The following is a 20,423-nucleotide window of genomic DNA, read 5'->3' as shown; positions in this document are numbered from 1 at the left end:
CGAGCACACGATTTCCCTGTCCGTCACACCCCAAGGCTTAGTTTTATCCCATGACATGACACTGAGTGCCCACAAGTGTCACTTCTGGGTACAAGGCAAGGAAGATGCTTTTCAGAGAACTTCCAAAGGCCACAGCTACTCCTGGGAGCCAGATGGTCTCCAAAATCTGGCGGACCTCAGACATTCCCACAGCTACCCGAGACCTAGCTGGAGGTAGAAATAGTATTCTGTCACTGGGGGTTCGGAGCCTGCTCCGTCTGAGGAGTTGGAGTCTGGAGCAGGTGCTGCCGAGTCTTCCAGGCCCAGGACCTCCTCACTGCGGACACGAGTGAGGACACTGGGAAACCAGTCTCTCTTGTCTGAAGCCCCTACGGGCTGGATGGAGCTGAGGACTTGGTGGGGTACAGACAGAGCCAGGGAGAGGAGCCAGCAGGGCAGGCAGAGGAGGGAACCCGCAATCTTGTAAGGATGTTTGACAATGGTCCCTAGTGACCGGGGAGAGGAAGGAGGGAAGGAGCGCCGGCCACCCTGGGGCTCACACATGAGGCTCTGGCTCACTGGGGGCGAGAGCAGGAGCATCGCCAGGCGGACGACCCACAGGTGCCTCCCGCTGAACTGACCTTTCCCAGACCCAACCCTCTTGCGCTAAGTGGTAAACCATCCCTTCTGTTGCCCAGGGCAGAAACCCTGGAATGATCCTCGACCCCTTCTGTTTCTCACATCCACCTGCAGTTAGCAAGTCCATCGGCTCCACCTTCCCTTCACATCAAGGTCGTTGTGTTATTTCTCTACTGTACCTGCTCTGCCCTGCCCCAGCCACAGTCTGTCCCCAGCCCGCCAGCTGCTGTAGCCCTGCCCACCAGGTCATCACATTGTCCCTCCACTCGGAGCCCTCCAATGACCTGCATCTCGCTCAGAGTCAAGGCCAGAGTCTTTGGAGCCTTCCACGAGGCCCGCTCCGCCTGCCCTGGGCACTCCTCAGGCCTCCCAAGGCCCTTGCCCTTCCTGTCCCCTCTACTGGCCTGCTCTTCCCCCAGGACAGGCAGGTGCCCAGCACACAGCCTCACTTCCTTCAAGTATCTCCCCATCCTCCTTCCTTCCTCTCATTCCCCCCTCGGGGCACTCACCACTAAGTGGCTACACAGTCTAATGATGTCTTTCGAATACACACTTGGAACTGGGGGAACAGAAGCACATCCCAGCTACGCAGGAGGCTGAGGCAGGATGATCTCAAATGCAAGGCCCCACTCAGCAATGCAGCAAGACCCTGTCTCAGTAAAATTTAAAAATGGGCGGGGATGTAGCTCAGTAGTAGAGCACCTGCCCAGCATTGCGAGACCCTGGGACCAGTCCCCAGTCCCCAGTACCACACACAGACATATGTTTGGAACACAAGTACCCAGGAGTGTAAGGGTTTTCAGTATTTCTCTGCCAGTACCCCAGGACCTAGAACTGTGCCTAGAACCTAGTAGGTGCTCAGCTAATACTTACTGAGTGAGTGAATGAGCAGAGCTTGTCACCCTGTGCTTCTCTGTGGCTCTCTAACAGTGGGTTTTCCACGTTCTGCTCTCAGTGTTAGAGCCACCCTGTCGTCCCACGGACCCTGCTCCCTGTACCACACCCTGTGCCTTCAAAACAGCGTATCTCCCAGTTTGCACTCAGGGATGATACTCCTGGCCCAGATTTTAATTAGCTACCCTCACTCCTGAGCTGACCAAGAGGAAAAGCCTCTGGCTCACCTGGGGAAGAAAAGCTTGTGGGGTCACCTTGGGCCACCTCCTCCTCGGGGACCCTGTCCTACCTTGTCCCTGCCCCTCTCTGTCTCCTCACCCGTCAACCACACTGAGTATCCTGGTCTCAGGACCTCCCCCTCTGGACTCGGAGCTTTCTAAAAACTGCAGCTTCCTCGAGTCTCTTCAGGTTGGCTGGACAGATAGACAAGAGCTTGCTGGACACCCAGCCAAAATGGAGCTAGCAAGGGCTAGAGAGAGTGAGTGGGAGAAAGAAATGGAGAGAGCGGGCCCAAACCACCGTTCAGGATAATGAAAGGGAAGAGAGAGGAACGTGCTGGTGGGAGGCGAAGGGTTACTTTTGAAGCCCAAACCCTTTGGGGCTCAATGCCCCAGGTCCTCCAGGACCCTCCCCCGCCTCCTAGTTTGGCTCCTCCCACCTTCTGCACCTTCACCCCCAGTCACTTCCCTGTGGGCAGAGCACAGGCCTCGGGCCTTTGTCCTCCCCTAATATAATAATAAGAAGAGTCATTAGTTAATATTTGCTGAGCCCCACTTTATAAGCTCACTTACTCCTCCTGGGGCCCTCGGAGGGCAATGCCATGACTAGTCTCATGGGATTGACAAGGAGACAGAGGAGCATGCCCCGGGGGTGCCCTGGTAGCCAGCAGAGCTGGGATCCGGCCCAGGACAGACTTCAGAATCTGTGCTCTTGCAGCTTTGCTTTGCAGCATCTGCTTCCCAGGGTCCCAGCTTGCCCTGGATTCACCCAGGCTCACCCAGCACCCCCGAGGCTCCCAGGCTGACTTGGCCCCCTGCTGGGACACACAGCGGGACCCCCTGGGACCCACACACAGCTCTGCTCTGCAGTTGTATCAAATTACTTCCACTGATGGTGGGCCTGTGTCCCCAGCCACCCGGGAGCTTGGAGGACAGGCATGGCCCGTGGGCCCTGTCCATGTGTGTGGCTCAGAGAATGAAGCACAAGTACCTCCCTGCTCTTGTAGGAAGGTCAGCCATTATTCCTCCTGTGTCTCAGCTCCGTATCTGAGCCTGCTCTTGAACCTGATTCTGGAAATGCCCATCTCTGTCCTCCTCCATCTCACTTCTTCTGGTGGCTTGGCACGAGACCTCCCAGAACATTCCTGTCGTGCAATTCATTTGGTGGGAAACACGATCTGGGCACATCCTCCTTGGAGCAGGTCTTGCTTCTCATAGACAAACGGGTTCACCGAGCCAGCCCTGGATTCGTTTCCTCCTGCCAAGTCTCTTAAAATAGAAAGGGGTTTCCAAGCCAGTTGAACAAGCATTAAAAAAAAAAAAAAAAGAACCTGATAATTTCCTATCTTGTTTCTTAATAAATTTAACAGTAAGGGAAAGACTTCTGGCACTGACTGGGTTATTGAATTCCTAAATCTTTTGCTTCTGAGAACTTCGTTTACTCAGATTATTAGCAAACATTTATCGACCCCCTTCTCTGTGCCAGGTTGTTCCTATGTATTAGCCCCTTACAGCCTCCCAGCCCCGCCAGGAGGTGGAGAGAAGCTCTTTATCTATCGAGGGAGGAGAGGGCTCACAGCAGCCAAGTCAAAGCCCTGGCTGCTGCATGGGAAGCCGGCAAGCGGGTGTCTGCACCTGGCCAGCTGGTTCTTTGCCTATTCAAGGGCTGCTCTGCGTCCAGACTGAGCAGCGTCCAGCAGCGGGATAGGCGGTCAGTTCTGCTGTGCCCAGCTGCTGCTTCCTGGTTGCTAAAGTGGAATCTGGTGCTGGAATAACAGAAGATCAAGTAGAGCTGGGCCGCAGGACTTAGTGCAGCCAGAGACAGACCAGCAGAGCCAAGCGCGGGTCCAGGGTACCAAGGCTCACCTGGTCAGCCCTCCCCAGCACGGGATGATGCCATCCCCTCCCGACTCAACCCCTCCCCATTGCTACACCATAACCGCCCCCCCCACACACACACATACAAGGACAGGTAAACCATTGGTTGCCTACAGTAAGTCATTACCAAATAAAATATAATAATAAAATATCAAGTCAAGGCAAATGCTGTGAATAAAAAAAAAAAGTGATTAAGTGATATAATCCGAATTCAAACCTGGGTCATTTGAACTCAGAGACTTTGTTCTTACCTTTTACCTTTTACTATCCCCCCAAAATATCTGGTTCTCTACCCTTTAGCGCAATTGAGAATTAAAAGAAAATTGAACTTGAATATGTAAAAGGTTTGCCACAGTGACCTGCTCAGTAAAAGTTAGGTGGTCTTCTCCTCCTCCATCACCACTGTCCGTGTATCATAGAGGGCTGGGTGAGACATGCTGTTGGCTGGCTGGCCTGGTTTTCTGCTTAAGGGTAGATAGCATCCCCTAGGACCAGTAACAGACAGGAGAGAAAGGACAGGGTATTAAATTGGCCCGAGGGGGCCATCCCACGCCCAGGCAGAGGGAGGTGGACAGGAGGAGAAATGCAGCTGGGCCCCATCAGGACAGAAGACCAGACGGGGTTTGTCCAGGGTCCCATCCAAAGCAGTGGTTCTCATGTTTTGTGTCCTGAGTGACCTGACCAAAGATTGCCTCTCCCCAGTTGGAGGAGATTTTGCAAAGATGATCTGCAAATCTGTTTGAATCCAGACCGTAAATTCAAAAAGCTACAATCTGTGGAAACAGGGCAGATATAGGTTGAGGCTTTAAGTATGTTATCTTGTGTAATCCTCACAGCAAGTCTGTGAGGTGCTTGCTGAACCCTTCTCTGGTGGGAGCAAAGCTGACTGGAGATGGAGGAAGAGGAAGTGGTTGTCTGGGTTGAGCAAGGGACAGCAGCAGGAGGGAGGGGCAGTCAGTTCGGTCAAGGTCAAGGTCATACCCAGCCCCCTCTCCCCTGCCCAGACCAGGCCCAGAGCAGCACAGCCTTCTATGGGTGGGAATGTGGACACTCAGAGGCACGATGGGTCATTCTTTAGGACCCATGGTAGATGATTTTGAAAATTTGAATCAATTCTCTCCTTAGTTAATGCTCGACACGCCGGAGTAATAGGATTTCGGGGAGAAATGAGTTTGCAAGCTCCCTGGATCCTGGTTTTTCCCAAGCTCCCTGGATATTTGAGTCATATTTGAGTCTTGGTTCTCTCTGTCTTTAAACTGGGGTCTTAATCACCAGGGCATGGCTGTCCCTGGCTGCCATAATGGGAATTGATGAGCAGCCCCAAACTCAGGCCTGCTCTGACACTGAAATACGACACTGGGCCTTCCTATTCACCTAGAAGATTTTTTATACAAAAAAATAATAATAAATAACTTCAGTAGATGTGTGAACACCACGTAGTCCTCAAAAAGAAAACCCTGTCAAGTGTAGGTGTCCCAAATCTCTGTAACGTAGTTCTCAAAACTTCTTTGAATCATTATAATCTCACATTTAAATTGCATAACCCTCTAGAAAGCAGAGGAATACGTTGCAAGGGAAATAGTTTATCCACCTGCTGAACCATAAGTCGTCCAAGGCTGGGTTTGCACACACTGCCTGATTCCGCTTAGTTTACGTATGTGAAGAGTCTACTTTTTGCTTAGCATATGGAGAACCTTTGATACACATTATGTCTTTTTAATTCCCTTGCCCTACACCCACCCAGCAGTCCCAGGAGAAAGACAAGCCATTACTGTTCCCCCCATTTCACAGCAGAGGAAAGGGAACCCCAGAGAGCTTCCCCGACCTGCCCAGATTCAACGCAGGGAGGCGTGGAGCTCTGCCCACCATCAGGGCCTGGCTCCTGGATCCCCTTGGCCGACTCTCTGACACCCCTTTTTCCTAACGTGGAGAACCTTGTTATCCTAAAACTGGGGTCACTTGCTGGGGATCATGATGCCCCTGTACTTACTGAAGTGAGCTCCTTAGGGGCAGGAAGTCCCTGAACTAGAGAACTCAAGGTGTCAGGTGAGGGGCCAGCCCACAATCCCCTTGGCTTGGCCTCTGACAGCAGGTGAGTGACAGCAGGTGAGCACACAGACCACGACTCAGAGTGCCCCCTCCTAGGGCCACCAGGAGGATAACAAGGCTGAGAGAGTGGCAGGGGTGGCCTGGCAAGGTGGGCATTTCTGTGAGGGGCTTGTCTTCCCAGAAAGCCGAGCGTCCCCGAGGTGTGGCCCCAGGCTGTGTCCAATAAACAGTGAAATGGGACAGACCAGGTAGTCCAGGCTGTGTGCTGGCACCATCCGCGGAGTTTTCCAAACTGCTTTTACGACCCATGAGCGGGTCATGAAATCATTCAGGGGGCTGCAGCCTGCTTATTTTATTAATAAGATAGGAGAAGAGGTAAGGAAGAACCCCGGCAAACACGGAGGCTGTCTCACACAGAGGAAGGATTGGTGCTGTTTTCCATGAAAAATATTTTTGTGAAAATGAGTGTGCGTGTGTGTGTGTGTGTGTGTTTACTTCCTGGGCCGTGATACAAAACATAATCTTCTGAGTCACAGAAGTATTTGAAAAGCAAGTGGTTGGAGGAGAATCTTAGAAACCAATCAACTTCCATTGCCCGATGATACCATATGAGAAATCTAATGCTCATTTGTACCCTTTATCCATGATTATTAGTCATTTAAAAAAAAATCCCACCTGGTACGTGGCCTGCCCCCCGTCTCAGCCTCTGTTAGGGATGAGGTAGGGGCCCCGTGAAGCTGCAACCACTGATGGGCAGCAAGGGTCGGGGGGGGGTGTGGCAGGTCACCTGACCAGACACCCACATTCCAAGGAGAGTCCTTTCCAGCAGGATGAAGAGCGAACGTGAGCCACTTGGCCTTTGCCTCCGTTTCCCTCACAGCTCAGCAGGCGTTCCACAAACACCTTCTGATCACCACCTACTCCTTGTTCTTCGGATTCCTGATAAGAAAGCACTTCATTCCTAACTTGTCACATGGTTTGATGGCTCTGTATGTAGTAGTGTCTCTCCTTCACTCTGACTGGGCATCCCTGAGGACAAGGATGAAGTATGCTGTGTCACTGTCTTGGTCCCTAACACAGCGCAGTCCGGCCTTATTCACTGTGTCCTCTGTGACTGGTACTTAGTGATTGTATCTGTTAGCTTTCACCCTAGCAATGGTGAGTAAGAAAGAGGCCCCATCTCAGGGGTGTCTGGGGAAGCTCTAAGGGGCCAGTCATTCCTGGATCTGCTGCATGTAACTCTCACCCCAGACCAGCAGGCCAGTCAGGGCATGAGATGAAGCAGAGAAAGTGCTTTTGAGACCTTTGAGTCTAACGGTCAAGTCATCAAGGCTGAAGGTCAAGAATTAAGAAGCCCACACTGCCTTAGGGTAGCCAAGGAAGAGGGAATATTTGAGGAATCTATGCAAGCAAGACCTCAGGTTCTCGATAGATGTTTAGGGAACAGGAAAGAAAGGAAGAAAATAATTGGATTCTAGGGCTTTCCAGGGGTATTCACCATATAAGTTGCCAAAATCCCTGGGGGATTTTCTACCTCCCAACACACAGCTCTGCAGACAGAGCCATAAGCCTGTCCCAAGCGTGACAGCCTAGTCACCCAGTTCCATTTGCTGGGCAAGCCCTCGGAAGCCACGGCCAGCAGCTGCCCCCCAGGATGCTCAGGGCTGCAGCTCAGGGAAGGAGGACGGGGCAGTGACCATGGGGTTCATGGGCAGCATCTCCAGGTGGACAGAATCCCTGCCAGGCTCAAGGGGAGGATTGCATTTCTTGGACAAATGCCTACATGGTTGTAAAGATCAGTAATCAGGACTCTGAGGGGCCCCTTTAAACCAGACATGGCTAGAAGGGGTCCTGGGCTTCGGTTCCTTGTGGGCTCCTCAGTACAACCCTGCCGCCGCTTGGGGTCCTGCAGCCCTCCCTGGTGACCTGAGCGGTAACAGTCCGTCTTCTTTCTTGTCTCCCTCGGCTACAGGGGTGCTGTGCCTGCCGGACAGCCTGAACCTGCACCGAGACCCACAGCGCGCCAGCAAGCCCGGGGAGCTGCCCATGTTCAGCCAGTCGGAGCTGAGGACCATCGAGCAGTCCCTGCTGGCCACCCGCGTGGGCAGCATCGCCGAGCTGAGTAAGTGACGCTGCTCCTCCAGCCCCGGCGCCATGACATTCCTCTGTGGCCTAAAGGGACACCACCAGCCCCTCAGAGCACTCGTGCTTTGTAACCAGCCAGGTGACGATTTATTGAGTGCCTGCTGTGTACACAAGATAACATTAATGCAGTGGGGAAGGGGTGGGCCCTGAGCCAGGGGCCTGGGAGTTGACCACTAGTCGAGGTCCAGTTGCTCACCTCTGGTCCTCATTTTCCTTGTCTATAAAACACCAGAAATAGTGGTGCCCAGCGTGGAGTTGGCGGGTGGTGATGCCCTGAGTGAAAGCCCACTGGGCTGGGCCAGGCCCACAGCACACAGGTGCTGCCTAGACGGGGGCTGCTCACTGTCGGTCTCTGTGCCAGGATCCTTTTATTTGGGGGCAGGGGGGTTACCCGGGATTGAACTCGGGGGCACTCCACCACTGAGCCACACCCCCAGCCCTATTTTGTATTCTATTTAGAGACGGGTTCTCATGGAGTTGCTTAGTGCCCCACTTTTTGCTGAGGCTGGCTTTGAACTCATCATCCTCCTGCCTCAGCCTCCTGAGCCTCTGAGATGACCAGCGTGCGCCCCCCGCGCCTGGCCACACACCGCGCCAGCTTTAAATCACAAGTCAGATCACTGCCCCCCCACCCCGTTCCAAATCCTCCACTGACCCCCTCTGACCCAGAGGGAAAGCCAAAATGCTCAGAATCCCTCCCAGTGCCCCCCCACACACACATCTTCCTCTACTGTTCCTCTGGCACCTTCTTGTCCTTGAACATCTCGGGCACGCCTGGGGACCTGGGCACCTGTGTCCCCTCTGCCTGACGCTCCCTTCAGATCACCATGGCTGGCTCCCTCGAGATCTTCAAGAGGCACCCGTGTCCCCTCCTCAGAGAGGCAGCTCTGGCCACCCCATTTAAAATCGTAACACCCTGAGGGCTCCTGTGTCCATCAGCTCAGGCTGTGGCTGGAACCCTGCGGGAGGCAGGTGGCTCAGAAAACACTGACCTGCACAGTTCTGGGGGCTGCAAGTCCAAGGTCAAGGTGGGGAGCAGTTCAGTTCCCATAAGAACTTCTCACTGTGTTCTCATGTGGCAGAGAGAGAGAGAGAGAGAGAGAGAGAGAGAGAGAGACAGGGATGGATGGAGGAGTGGGGGAGGTCTTCTCTTCTCACAAGACCACTGACCCCAGCCTGGGCCCTACCCTCACCTGGCAAAGGCCCCACCTTGCATTATCATCACTGGGGTGAGGCGTCAGCAGGAATTCTGGGGAGACACACATGCCATCATAGCCACTCTGTCCCCCTCCACTGCTGACATTTTGTGTCTGGTAGTCACCATCCTATGACGTAGTCTGTACATTCTTTGGGGTTTTTTTAATAACAGCTTCATTGCAACATAATTCATATACGGTTCACTTCTGTAGTAAGTCAGTCGTTTCTAGTGTGTTTACCAAGTTGTGTAACCATTAGCCACCGTCACGTTCACCATCATAGATCATTTGCATCACCCAACCGGAACCCAGTCCCCATTTGATGGCCATTCACCTCCCCTGACCCCTGGGCACTTTATATTTTACTTTCCTGGTTTTAGTCATCTCTCACAACTCGCATCTATTCTCCCTGACAGTAGGAACGTTTGATTTATTCACTAATATAACAACAACACCAAGAATGCTCTCTGGCACATAGTAGGCCTTCAGGAAATCTGAAGGAAAGGAAGGAGGGAGGGAGGAAGGAAGAGCTGACCAGAAAAGTAGAAAAAAAAGAGGCAGAAAGGTAGAAAGAAGGAAGGGGCGGTCAAGGTTGGGGTGTCCCAAGTTCAAGGAATAATTCGACACCTTGTGCACCAAATTCAGGGTTGTGCTAAGTCTGACCAACTGGAAGAAAATGGCACCGTGCTTCCTCATGATCCGATTGATCGTCCAAACGAATTTGCTGTTTTAGTTCCTGATGGAGTCAGAGCATTGATCTCAGAAATGGTCGATTTAGGTTGAAGTTGGGGTTGGTCCTACAACTCGAGCAGACCCTGAACTAGGAAGAGACTCAGGACCCAGAGGGATTCCCTGCCCACCCAAGACGGGCATCCTCCATGGGCCACGGCCTGCCCCTCTAGCGGGGACACCCACTTCAGACCCCTGAAGCCACGAGCTGCCTCCCGTCACCGTGTCTTCTGGCTGTCAGTCATCCAACTGTTCTGAAGCCCCCTTGGCAATCTGGTGAAGCCGAGGGACCCTGGCTCAGAATACTTTTAAATGCACACTGTACGCAGGACTGCAGAGGAAACCAGTGTTCATATTCAGTTATCCAAATCTTTTAAACCTAAATTGTGGCCCAGTCATGCTGGGCTTTTATTGAATGTGAATTCACAAGCTCTAGTGGCAGGTCTGATGGCCCTGTGATTTGGAGGCACAGATGTGGGCGAATGCCATTCGAGTTATCTACAGCTGGACCGGGACGAGGGAATCTCTGCTCCCAGGGTGTGCAGACACGTGTCCCAGCAGCACCTGGGAGATATGACTAGAAGAAGAAATGCCACCCATCTGGGGCTTTGCTAATTTCCAGGACATGACCCTGACCCTGGACGTGTAGAATCTGGCTGCAGCCTTGGGACCTGTCTGCATGGGTATTGCCAGGGATGAGGCCCCTGCACCAGGTGGCCCTTTTACCTGACCCCACCCCACCCCATGTCTCAGAGGTTGTTCCTGGGATAGCTCAAAGCCCCCTCCTGACAGCAGACCCCTGAGGGGCCCTGCATAATTCTGGTGCCTTCGTCAAAGCAAGCACCTGCTGAACAGATCCACACGCCCCCTGCGCAGGCAGCCTGCAGGCTCAACCTGCTGTATAAATTGTTTTTAAGGATAATTTGCTCTGTAAATTAAGCCCTGTCATCACTGAATGTTGACTTTCATGTGCGAATTGCCGCACACAGATGGGTGTTGTGAATTGCGAGTGGGTTCCGAACATCCGTCAAGTCAGCCCCGAGAGCGTGCGCAGAAGCACTTGATAAGCCGTCAGGTCGACAGAAGGTTCAGGGTGGCCTCTCTGGATCTGCCTGTGGTCTAGCTGGCTGGCCCTAGGGTCCAACACAGACTGGCTCTCTGCGTACAGAGAGAGCGGCTCTTCCTATTCACAGGTTACCTGCTGAGGTAACCACATTTCTGCAGCCAAGGGGAGATGGAGAAGGGTCTTCAGCAGGAAAACACTGCCTGCCAGGGTCAAGAGCAGAGCCTCTTTCTTAACAGGTGACAATCCCAGCAGATGAGGGTCCCCGCACTAGGGCACCATGACAAATCCCCACAGCAGTGACTTCCGTGTGTTCTGTGGTCCCCACTTTATGGTAAGGGGTGAAGGGAGGTCCAGCAGACAGCTCCACTCAGACCCAAGAGCCCCTCTGTGAGATCAGGGGGTGGCCAGGGGCTGTGACCGCCATCTGGGGGGAACCTGCTGTTTGCACTGTAGGGTGCAGGCTGGATTCCATGCTCTGATCCACATTGGAGATGGGACCGTTCACAAAGGTTACCATGTCCCTAAATAGGGGATCCAGCCCTGCACCCCAGGCTCTCTCCCTGGGACCCCTGCCCAGTTCCTCAGGGTGCCATATTACAATCCAGGGCTGCTTGATCCACCGGCCTGTGGCCACCTCCCGCCATCCAGTCGGTTTTGGTGCTACAGCTTGGATCTCGAATGTCCCCCAAAGCCTCCTGCACTGAAGCCACAGTCTCCAGCCCGTGGCCTCCAGGAGCTGAGCAGCCTCCTCCACCCCCCACTCTGCTGTGATTCCCTGTGCCACCGTGGGCCCCAAGCAATGGCACCAGGCCACCATAGGCAGAAACCTCGGATACCTCAGGCCAAAATAAATCCTTTGTCCCGACAGGGATGTGGTCACCATGATGGAAAGCTGACCGACATCCATTTCCATTTCTGGAACCGTCACTGTGTCCCAAATGCTTTGAATGCATCCCAGGGGTCATCATTCCCGTTGCGCAGACGAGAAAGACTGAGGCTTAGGAAGGTCCTCGCCTTGCCCCGCGCTCCCCAGCCCGTAAGCGGCAGAGTCGGGATTCAGACCATTTCCCCTGTGGCCTCTGCTGTGGGTGCCAGGCCCACTTTGTATTCTGAGCGCCTCCTGCCTCACCCGGAGCTGGGGAAGCAGCCGCTGAGTGTCGGATGAGTGACCTGAAGTGAACTAGCAGAGACCCAAACACGGAGAAGGTGCTCAGGTGAGCAGAGACGTTTCCCGCTGGACTTCTGAGCCCAGGGACCTCGGCCACAATCTAGAACATGTGGAAGGGAGGCTCCATCAGGACACCGCGAGGTCCTGGGAATTCCTTGGCCCTGAACCCCCAGAACTTCCCAAGGTGCCGCACCTCGTGGCTGACCCCAGCGTCTGCAGGGCAGTGCTGACCTCCTTACGGGGAGCAGGGCTGGAGGAAGCAGGTGTGCCCCGCTCCCCACCCAGGCCACACAGAAGAGGGGACCTGGATTCCCTCCTTTGGGGACCAGCTCATCCCTGCCTTTGGTCCTGTCCACCTCTGTGACCTCATCCTGGCTTTTCTGCCTGTCACCCCTGTCTCGCCCCAAGCGCCTGATCAAGCCCTACCTGAAGGTCGTTAATTACAGGGTTTGCTTCTCTTGTTCCCGTAAATGAGAGTTTCATGGTAAAGTGCCTCTTGCTGATGTCTTTGCCCACTATAATGTGAACCTGTTGTCCCCACTCAGCCGGGCAATCAGACAGCGCCATGAATTCACACCTGGATCAGAAGGTTTTCTAGGTTATCTCCAAGTCTCCAGGGGAGAAAAACCACTGCATAGAAACAACTCTTCTGGCTGAGACAAGGGTTCTCTCTCCTTGTTTGAAATGTGGGTGGGCTCTTCTCAGACTCCTGCTGCCTCTGGCCCTGGGGTGTACCTGTAACCTTCTCAGGTGGCAAGGTAGCTGCTGGCCTCCTGGTAGGTCTTGAATGGGCACTCGTGCTTCTACCACAGGGCCTTTGCACCCACGGCTCACTATTCTTGGAGGTTCCTCCCTCACTTCGACTGAATGAGTGAGTGGATGGCAAGCTTCCCCCTGAATCCAGAGACGAAGTTCTGCTGTGCCTCCGTCCCTCCTCCTCCATAAGAACAAATTTCTGGTTAGTTGGCACCTAATGACCTGGATTATACATAGCCCTGTCCCTTCCTCTCTTCTTTCTTCTTTTTTTCCTTTCCTAGGGGAGAGGTCTGGGCGAGGCAAGTTAAACCTATTATAGGAAGTGCTAGTTAACCGCGAGTAAGATGAAGAGTAGCGGAGGAAGCGAAGGTGCTGTCTCAGCGTGGGTTGGGGCAGAAGGAGCCCCCATTAAAATGCATAAACCGGAGTGACAGCTTCTTGGGAGCTGGTAAGAGGAAGGCACGGGGATGATCACAGGTGACACAGAGAACACTTTAATTCTAATTGCTATGCATGTTTTATGTGTACCAGAAGAATGTGAGTTTTCCATTTATGGCACTGGTAGGAAGTTTCCTTGTAAGTAAATTCATTGGTGTGAGTGAACGAGCCAATTTAAAGCAAAATATTAAGTAAATAAATTGTATGAGCCACCCACAGATAGGAGCGACACCGTGCTGTCGAGACCCAGGGGGCTGACGTTGGGAAACATGATCATCGCTAGATTGATGCTCAAGTAGGCTCCGCTCCGAGGCCCAGATTCCAGGTTCCCAAGCTCAGGGGAGCGAGTGACAAATGGATTTGTTGTTTGGGGTTCATGAGGCTGGCAGAGGGGCCAGCCGATGGCACATGGAGATGGTGGGGTGTGAAGCGGACCAGTAATGTGAGGAGTCCCCCTGCCCGCCCGTCTCCCATGGCCAGTCCTCCTAGGAGACAGACCTGAGGTCCCTGATCCAGGTGATGCTCTGCCACTCATGGTGGTGGTGGTGGTGGTGATGATGGTGGTGGTGGTGATGATTATGGAGGTGATGGTGATGGCGATGCTGATGGAGATGATGGTGGTGATGATGGAGATGATGGAGGTGATGATGGAGATGATGGAGGTGATGATGGAGATGATGGAGGTGATGGTATTATTATGGAGGTGATGGTGGTGATGATGGAGATGATGGTAATGGTAGAAATGATGGAGATTATGGTGACAATGATGGAGATGATGGAGATGGTGTTGATGGTGTTGATGGAGATTACAAAGGTGGTGATGATGGAGAGGATGGTAACGGTAGAGATGCTGAATATTATGGTGATCATGGAGGTGATGGAAATGGTGGTGGTGATGATGAGATGATGTTGATGGAGATGACAGTGATGGTGATGGAGATTGAAATGATGTGGTGATGATGGAGTTGACCACAGTGATGACGGAGATGATGGAGATGATAATGGAAATGATGGTGATGATGATGAGGTGATTGAAATGATGTGGTGATGATGGAGAAGACAGTGGTGATGTAGATGGTGGAGATGATGGAGGTGATGGAGATGGTGGAGATGATGGAGGTGATGGAGATGATGGTGGAGATGATGGTGGTGATGGAGATGGTGGAGATGATGGAGGTGATGGAGATGATGAAGGTGATGGAGATGATGGTGGAGGTGATAATGGAGATGAGATAATGATGATGGTGATGATGACAAACATGGTGATGATAGAAGAATAGTGCTGAGTACTGAGTAAGCATACACAGTGTACCACACCCGATTCCAAGTACTTTGAATGCTTTATATGTATTTCCTCATTTAATTCTGTGGAGGAAGTACTATTATTATCCCCATTTTACAAATGAGCAGACCAAGGTTATGTACTTCATGGATATTTTTCATTTAATCCACATAACAAATCCATTATGTCTTAATGACTCCTGCTTTCAGAGAGGTTAAGTAACTTACCAAGAGTCACACAGCTAGATAGTGGCAATTTGGAGACTCAGATTCAGGCAGTCTTACCCCATGCTGCCTTTTCCCAGGGTACGAGGCACGGTCTCTGCCCTTGAGGCTCAGCACGGGAGGTGCAGACGGTTAACAGTGAAGTGCCACATAATTAAGCAAGCACATCGTAGCATGTGGGCAAAAGGGCGACTTGATTCTGACTGGGGGCATCCTGGAGGGCTCCTTGGAAGAAGGGGCATTTGATCACGTCCCTGAAGTCTTCAGTAACTGGGGGACAGAAGAAAGGGCAACCCACAGCGAGACCACAGTCACCAAACCAGGGAGCCTGGAATGGCAGGGCGAGCTGCGTGGTGGCCTGAGGACCCAGGGAGCACCTAGCCCACCCAGGACGAGGGTGCCCAGCAGCCAGGCTTCCCAGCTCCTGGGGAAGGGAAGAGGTGGTGGAGGGGCCATGATGTGGGGCCCCTTCTCTTCTCTACTCCCTTTTGATTTTTCTTGTTTCATGTTATTTAATGGGAGCTTTTGAAAGAGAGAGGCAGAAAAATAAGCGTGTTCTCGTCTAACCCGGGATGTGGAAGGTAAATACCACGCGGTGAGCTTGTGATTCTGATAATATAAATAGCACACGGCAGAATTCAAAGTTCAGAGACTAGAGAAAAGTGGGATGGGAATGTCACCCTTAATCCCCGCGGGCGGAGAAAGCTTTGGTCAACACGCTGGGTTTTCCCTGCCCGTGACTTACTTTGTGCACAGTTTTTAAACCATAATCCTGATCCCAGTGTCCGCAATTCTGAACTTTCCTTTTTGCCATTAGCCATTTTAACATGAAGGTTCTTCCTCGGACTGTTGCAGAGAGGCGTGAGCATCTTTAATGACCTCATGGATGGACTATTTAATCTCGTGGCTACGCGAGGCTTCCCTGAGCCAAGCTTTTTATATGCGAACATTCATTGGGTCAAACTTTGGAGCCTGTAAATAGGGTTTGGGTGCAGACCCTTGTGAATGAAGACTTGGTTGGATTTTGAATTCTTACTCTAGGACACATTCCCAGAAGTAGGCTTTATGGCTGAGGGCTTGGGGCGTGAGTTAATACCTTTGCTACACCATGCTCAATTGCTCCAAGACGGATGGACAGCTGGCCAGCTATTGTGGCAGCCTTTGAGAGAGGGACCCGGGTCCCGGGGGCGGGGGGGTGAAGACACACAGGCCTGAGAGCCAGATGCGCTGGGGGTTGGAACCTTCTCTTCCCCCCACTAACCCTGTAGCCTGGGGCCTCGGTTTTCTTATCTGTAAAACAGGGTTTCCCTCTTTGGGCACGGTGGACATTCAGGGCTGAATTCTTTTTGGGGACTACCCCGTCATCAGATCCGTACAGGACATTTAGCAGCATCCCAAAACTTGACCCACTTGGTGCCAGTAGCCCCTGAACGTGACAATCCCAAACGTCTCCAGATACTGCCAAATGGCCCCGGGAGGCAAGATCAGTTGGGGATCACAGCTGCAAAATTGAGATAATATTGATCCACACCACGAGGAGCACCCAGAGGGCTGGACACAGTGTCCAGCAGGTGCTCCACGTGCCTGGCGTGGCCTCCGTGATTAATGGATGACAGCTGTTTCCATTTTTCATGATAATAGTGACCATTATGGTCTCCTGCTATTGGACACTGCAGAGAGGACACCTGGGAGGGCGGGCTGGACCAACAAGGGGCCAGTCCTGGCTCTCGGGGCCTCTTCCAGCACGTTCCCAAGCCCTCCTGCTGTTTAGGACGGGGAGTGCTGGGAGGGGTCACTTCCTGGGGAGCCAAGCCCTTCATGCTGTCCTCCCTGTCCCTCAGCCTGGCCGCCCTCAGTTTCTCAGATCCTGCCAATTCACTGAAAGGCAGCCCCTTACCCAGTGTTTGGTAATCCCCAGGTGACATAGGACTGTGTCCCCAGGTGAGATAGGTGACATAGGACAAAACCTCCCAGAAGCTTTTGAGAGTCCCCAGGTGGCCAATAACCCATAGCCACTCTTTCTTCCTGCCTTGCTGGGGCTCAGCATGGGGCTGCCCAGAACCTGAGGCCGTAACCCCCCCAGAACCTGCCTGAAGCCCCACACCCCTCTCCTGCTGTGGCTGGGGCCACCTTTGCCAACCCTGACACCCAAGCCGAGGGCAGTTCTGGAAACCCCCCGTCCGTCCTTCCTGCAGCTGCACCGTGTCCACACCGCCCTCCCCTCCTCTGCACGGGGCAGCAGATGCCACCAGTAGATGCCATTGAGACAGGCACGGAGCTCTCTGCCCCGACACTGGTGTGCCGAGGCTGCTGTGATCCTGCAGGCCTTAATGAGTCAGGGCTACTGCCACAGCATGAAGACCCCTCCCTTGCCCTTGTAGGTGGCCTGCTGTGCCCTCGAGCCCGTGGCAGTGGCCGGGAGCCTGTTCTTACCCTCTGTGGCAGGGAGGTCACTCACTCTCCTCATTGGTAAGATGCGTGTGCTGTGAGGACCCACGTCACGGGGTTGTGTGGCCCTGGAAGAGTCCACACAGGGTTCTCAGAACTGCACCCCACACAGGAAGCGCGGGGTGTAGGCTTGGTAACACCCCCACAGCCTCATCCCATGGCCCCCAAACCAAGCTGCCCGGGCTGCACGTTTTCGGGGTTCATGACAATGGCCATAACTGGCCACAATAAAGAATGTGGGCCGTTCACAGTTTTCAGGGCAGAGCCCTGTCAGCCTTGCGGGGGGCCAGGTGGGCCATCTGATCCGATGGACCAGGCTTCCTGGCACGTCGGTGTGGAAGTACTCTTTAGAACAGTGGTCTTCCATGTTTCCCATCTGTGGCCCCTTGGCTTCCCTCCCCACCTGCCTCTAAAGGAGCTCGTCTTTCCCTGATTCTTCTTTTAATTTCTTGGGTGTGTTTTCCAGCTGTGGGAAATGGAGAGAGGAAGAGCAAGCTCTGGACTAGGAATGGTAAATTTCGAAGAGGTGTAGGGAAGCAACCCCCCTGTCTCCATCGTTGGTGCTGCTATAGCAAAGTACCCGAGACTGGGAAAGCTTAAAGATTAGAAATGTATTTCCTCAGAGGTGTGGAGATGGAGGAATTACAAGATCAAGGTGCCAGCAGGTTTGGCGTCGTGAGAGCTGGCTCTCTTTGCTTCCGAGATGGTGCCTTGTTCCTGTGTCCTCAAGCAGAAGGCAGAAGGACAAGAGAAAAGGGTTTTTCAGCTCTGAAAAATAGGAAGGGAATTTGCCTTTTTGTTCCCTCAGGACCCTTAGCTGATTAGACAGTGCCTGCCTGCAATGGGTGAGGGCAGATCTTCTTTACCCTGTCCACTGGTTCAAATGCCAATCTCTTCCAGAACCGCCCTCACATATGTATCCAGAAATAATGCCTGACCAGCTATCTGGGCATCCCCTAGTCCAGTCAAGTTAGCATCTATAAGTAGCCATCACACCCCTAACTATGGTCTCTTCAGCCCTGGCCCTTGCTGTCCAGGTATTAAGCCCCTGGATTGTACTCTAGTTAGCTTGTCCTCATGTGGCCTTGGAATTCAGGTAACTCAAGAGATCTTCTTTCTTCTGACAACTTTTATCAGAAATAACGACTGCTTAAGATCTTGCCTCCAGAAGGATTTTGAAGCTATATTTGCACTGGGTAGGAAAGAGCTCTGAGGACCTTTCCACAGCTGACTCCCCTTAAAGAGGGCCAACAGCCCCACAGCTGACTCCCAAAAAGCCCCCACTGTCAATCATATTTTGAGGTAGTGCCCCCCATTGGGACACAGAAACCTAGATAGGAGTTCTAAGCCTCCAGAGGAGAAGCCCCTCCCTCCTGCTCTGCCACACTTTCCTGGGTTTCGATTGCAGGCAAAGGTAGAGATGTTCCGCGGGAGGGTGGAGAATGTGCAGGTCTGAAGGCTAGATTTCTGCTGGACAGTGAGGCACGGGCCTGGGGAGGCTGGCACCGCATCAGAGATTGTGTTAGGGTTCTCCAGAGAGAACCAATTGTGTCTGCACACACGTGTGTGTGTGTGTGTGTGTGTAGACAGGAAGAAAGACTGAGAAAAATTTATTTTAAGAATTGGATCACGGGCTGGGGTTGTGGCTCAGTGGCAGAGCGCTTGGCTAGCACGTATGAGCCCTGGGTTTGCTCCTCAGCGCCGCATGAAAATAAACAAGTAAAATAAAGGTATTGTGTCCAATTACAACTAAAAAATAAATATTTTTAAAAAAATTGGATCACTTGGTCATGGGGCTGGCTGCAAGTCCAAAATCTACCAGATAGACCCACAGGCTAGAAATTCTAGTAAGAGTTAATGCTGCCCGTAGCAGAATTCCTTCCTCTTTGGGGAACTTTTAATACCTTTAACTGATGGGATGAGGTCCACCCACATTACGGAAGGTCATCTGCTTTATTCAAAGTCTAGTGATCTCAATGCTAATTACACCTTTAAAAAATATCCTCATAGCAACATATAGAGCAGGATCTGACCAAATGACTGAGCACCGAAGCCCAGCCACACTGTCACATCCAATTAACCATCACAGCGTCCTAGCGTCCTAGTGTACAACCCAGTCTGCTGTGCATGGGATGATTCTAAGTTGGACAATGCAGTGCGTTGAATAATACCAATCCCAGAGTGATTCTTTCCCATTCATTTGTTACTTTAAGAAGAAAGACTCCGTTGGATATGAGCCCCTGACCCTTGTCTAACACTTACTATTTGGAATAAAAGAAAGCGGGGCCAGAATTCAGCTAGAAATGAATTACACTGCTCTGTGTTTGCTGGATTTACTTTTCCATCAACTTTCTATTTTGGACCATGGACTGATATTCTTCCATTTGTGATAGTGACATCATTTTCCTTTTTTTAGATAGATGTATTTAAGTAAAACAAAATGAGCCTCTTTCACTTTAATTAAAGAATTATTTAAGAGGAGGGGAGAATTATTTAAGAGGAGGGGAGAGTGTTCTGGAAAGAGCAAATAGTATATGCACAGTGTCGGAGAGCGTAACCCGTTCTTGTGTCTGCAAATATCATTAGCTCCGACATAGGCCTGGGAGCCGGGCACGGAGGCTTCCCCTGCCTTGCGTTCCACAAGCACAGGAGCAATGACCCCGGCAGCCACTGAGCTTGACACCGCTCCCAGGTCCGGTAAGCCCCTGACAGTCACGTGATGAACACATGTTCTCCTCTCTGCCTGATATGTGACCTGGAGGTCCCCTGGGGTCGCTTCAGTTAAGGAAGGACCCCAATGATCAGAGTCTCTGCAGAGATCTTCAGGCACAGCTTCTCTGCGAGTGTTGTCTTCCTGGAGGATCTGACGTCTTGCTTCTGTCCACAGGTGACCTGGTGTCCCGCGCCATGCATCACCTGCAGCCCCTCAACGCCAAGCACCACGGCAACGGCACCCCCCTACACCACAAGCAGGGGGCGCTGTACTGGGAGCCCGAGGCCCTGTACACCCTTTGCTACTTCATGCACTGCCCGCAGATGGAATGGGAAAACCCCAACGTGGAGCCTTCCAAGGTCAACCTGCAGGTGGAAAGGTAAGCCTTGCCTGTCTCCGGTGGCCAGAGAGAAGTTCCCCTGGTCACCTCAGCCTGCCACTCTGGGGAGCAGTGAGGGTCCATGAGGGGAGGGATCCTGGGGTCAGAACCTCCCCCTTCCCAAAACTTGTCGCGGGGTCCAGATGGAAACCTTGTATCCTGAGGGGACAGCCTAGAGCCAGGGTTCTCCAGAATGGGTTTTTACAGGGCTCGTCCTGTTTA

The 20,423-nt window shown here is 52.6% G+C and overlaps 1 protein-coding gene across 1 annotated transcript in view; it reads left to right on the top strand.

Annotated features, from left to right (window-relative positions):
• Window positions 1–20,208, top strand: part of LOC107139672 (ankyrin repeat and BTB/POZ domain-containing protein BTBD11-like) — a 168,846-nt gene extending 148,638 nt beyond the window's left edge. Inside the window, exons 2-3 of the mRNA XM_048802495.1 lie at window positions 7,630–7,779; window positions 19,997–20,208. Of these exons, the coding sequence (XP_048658452.1) occupies window positions 7,630–7,779; window positions 19,997–20,205 (359 nt within the window). The 3' untranslated portion in view covers window positions 20,206–20,208. The remainder of the gene's footprint in view (window positions 1–7,629; window positions 7,780–19,996) is intronic.
• Window positions 20,209–20,423: the final 215 nt, after the last annotated feature.

Source organism: Marmota marmota, unplaced genomic scaffold (genome assembly GCF_001458135.2).
Source record: "Marmota marmota marmota unplaced genomic scaffold, marMar, whole genome shotgun sequence".
NCBI classification, from domain to species: Eukaryota; Metazoa; Chordata; class Mammalia; order Rodentia; family Sciuridae; genus Marmota; species Marmota marmota.
The sequence above is the reverse complement of the archived record's forward strand: the minus strand, read 5'-3'. Positions and strand labels throughout refer to the sequence as shown.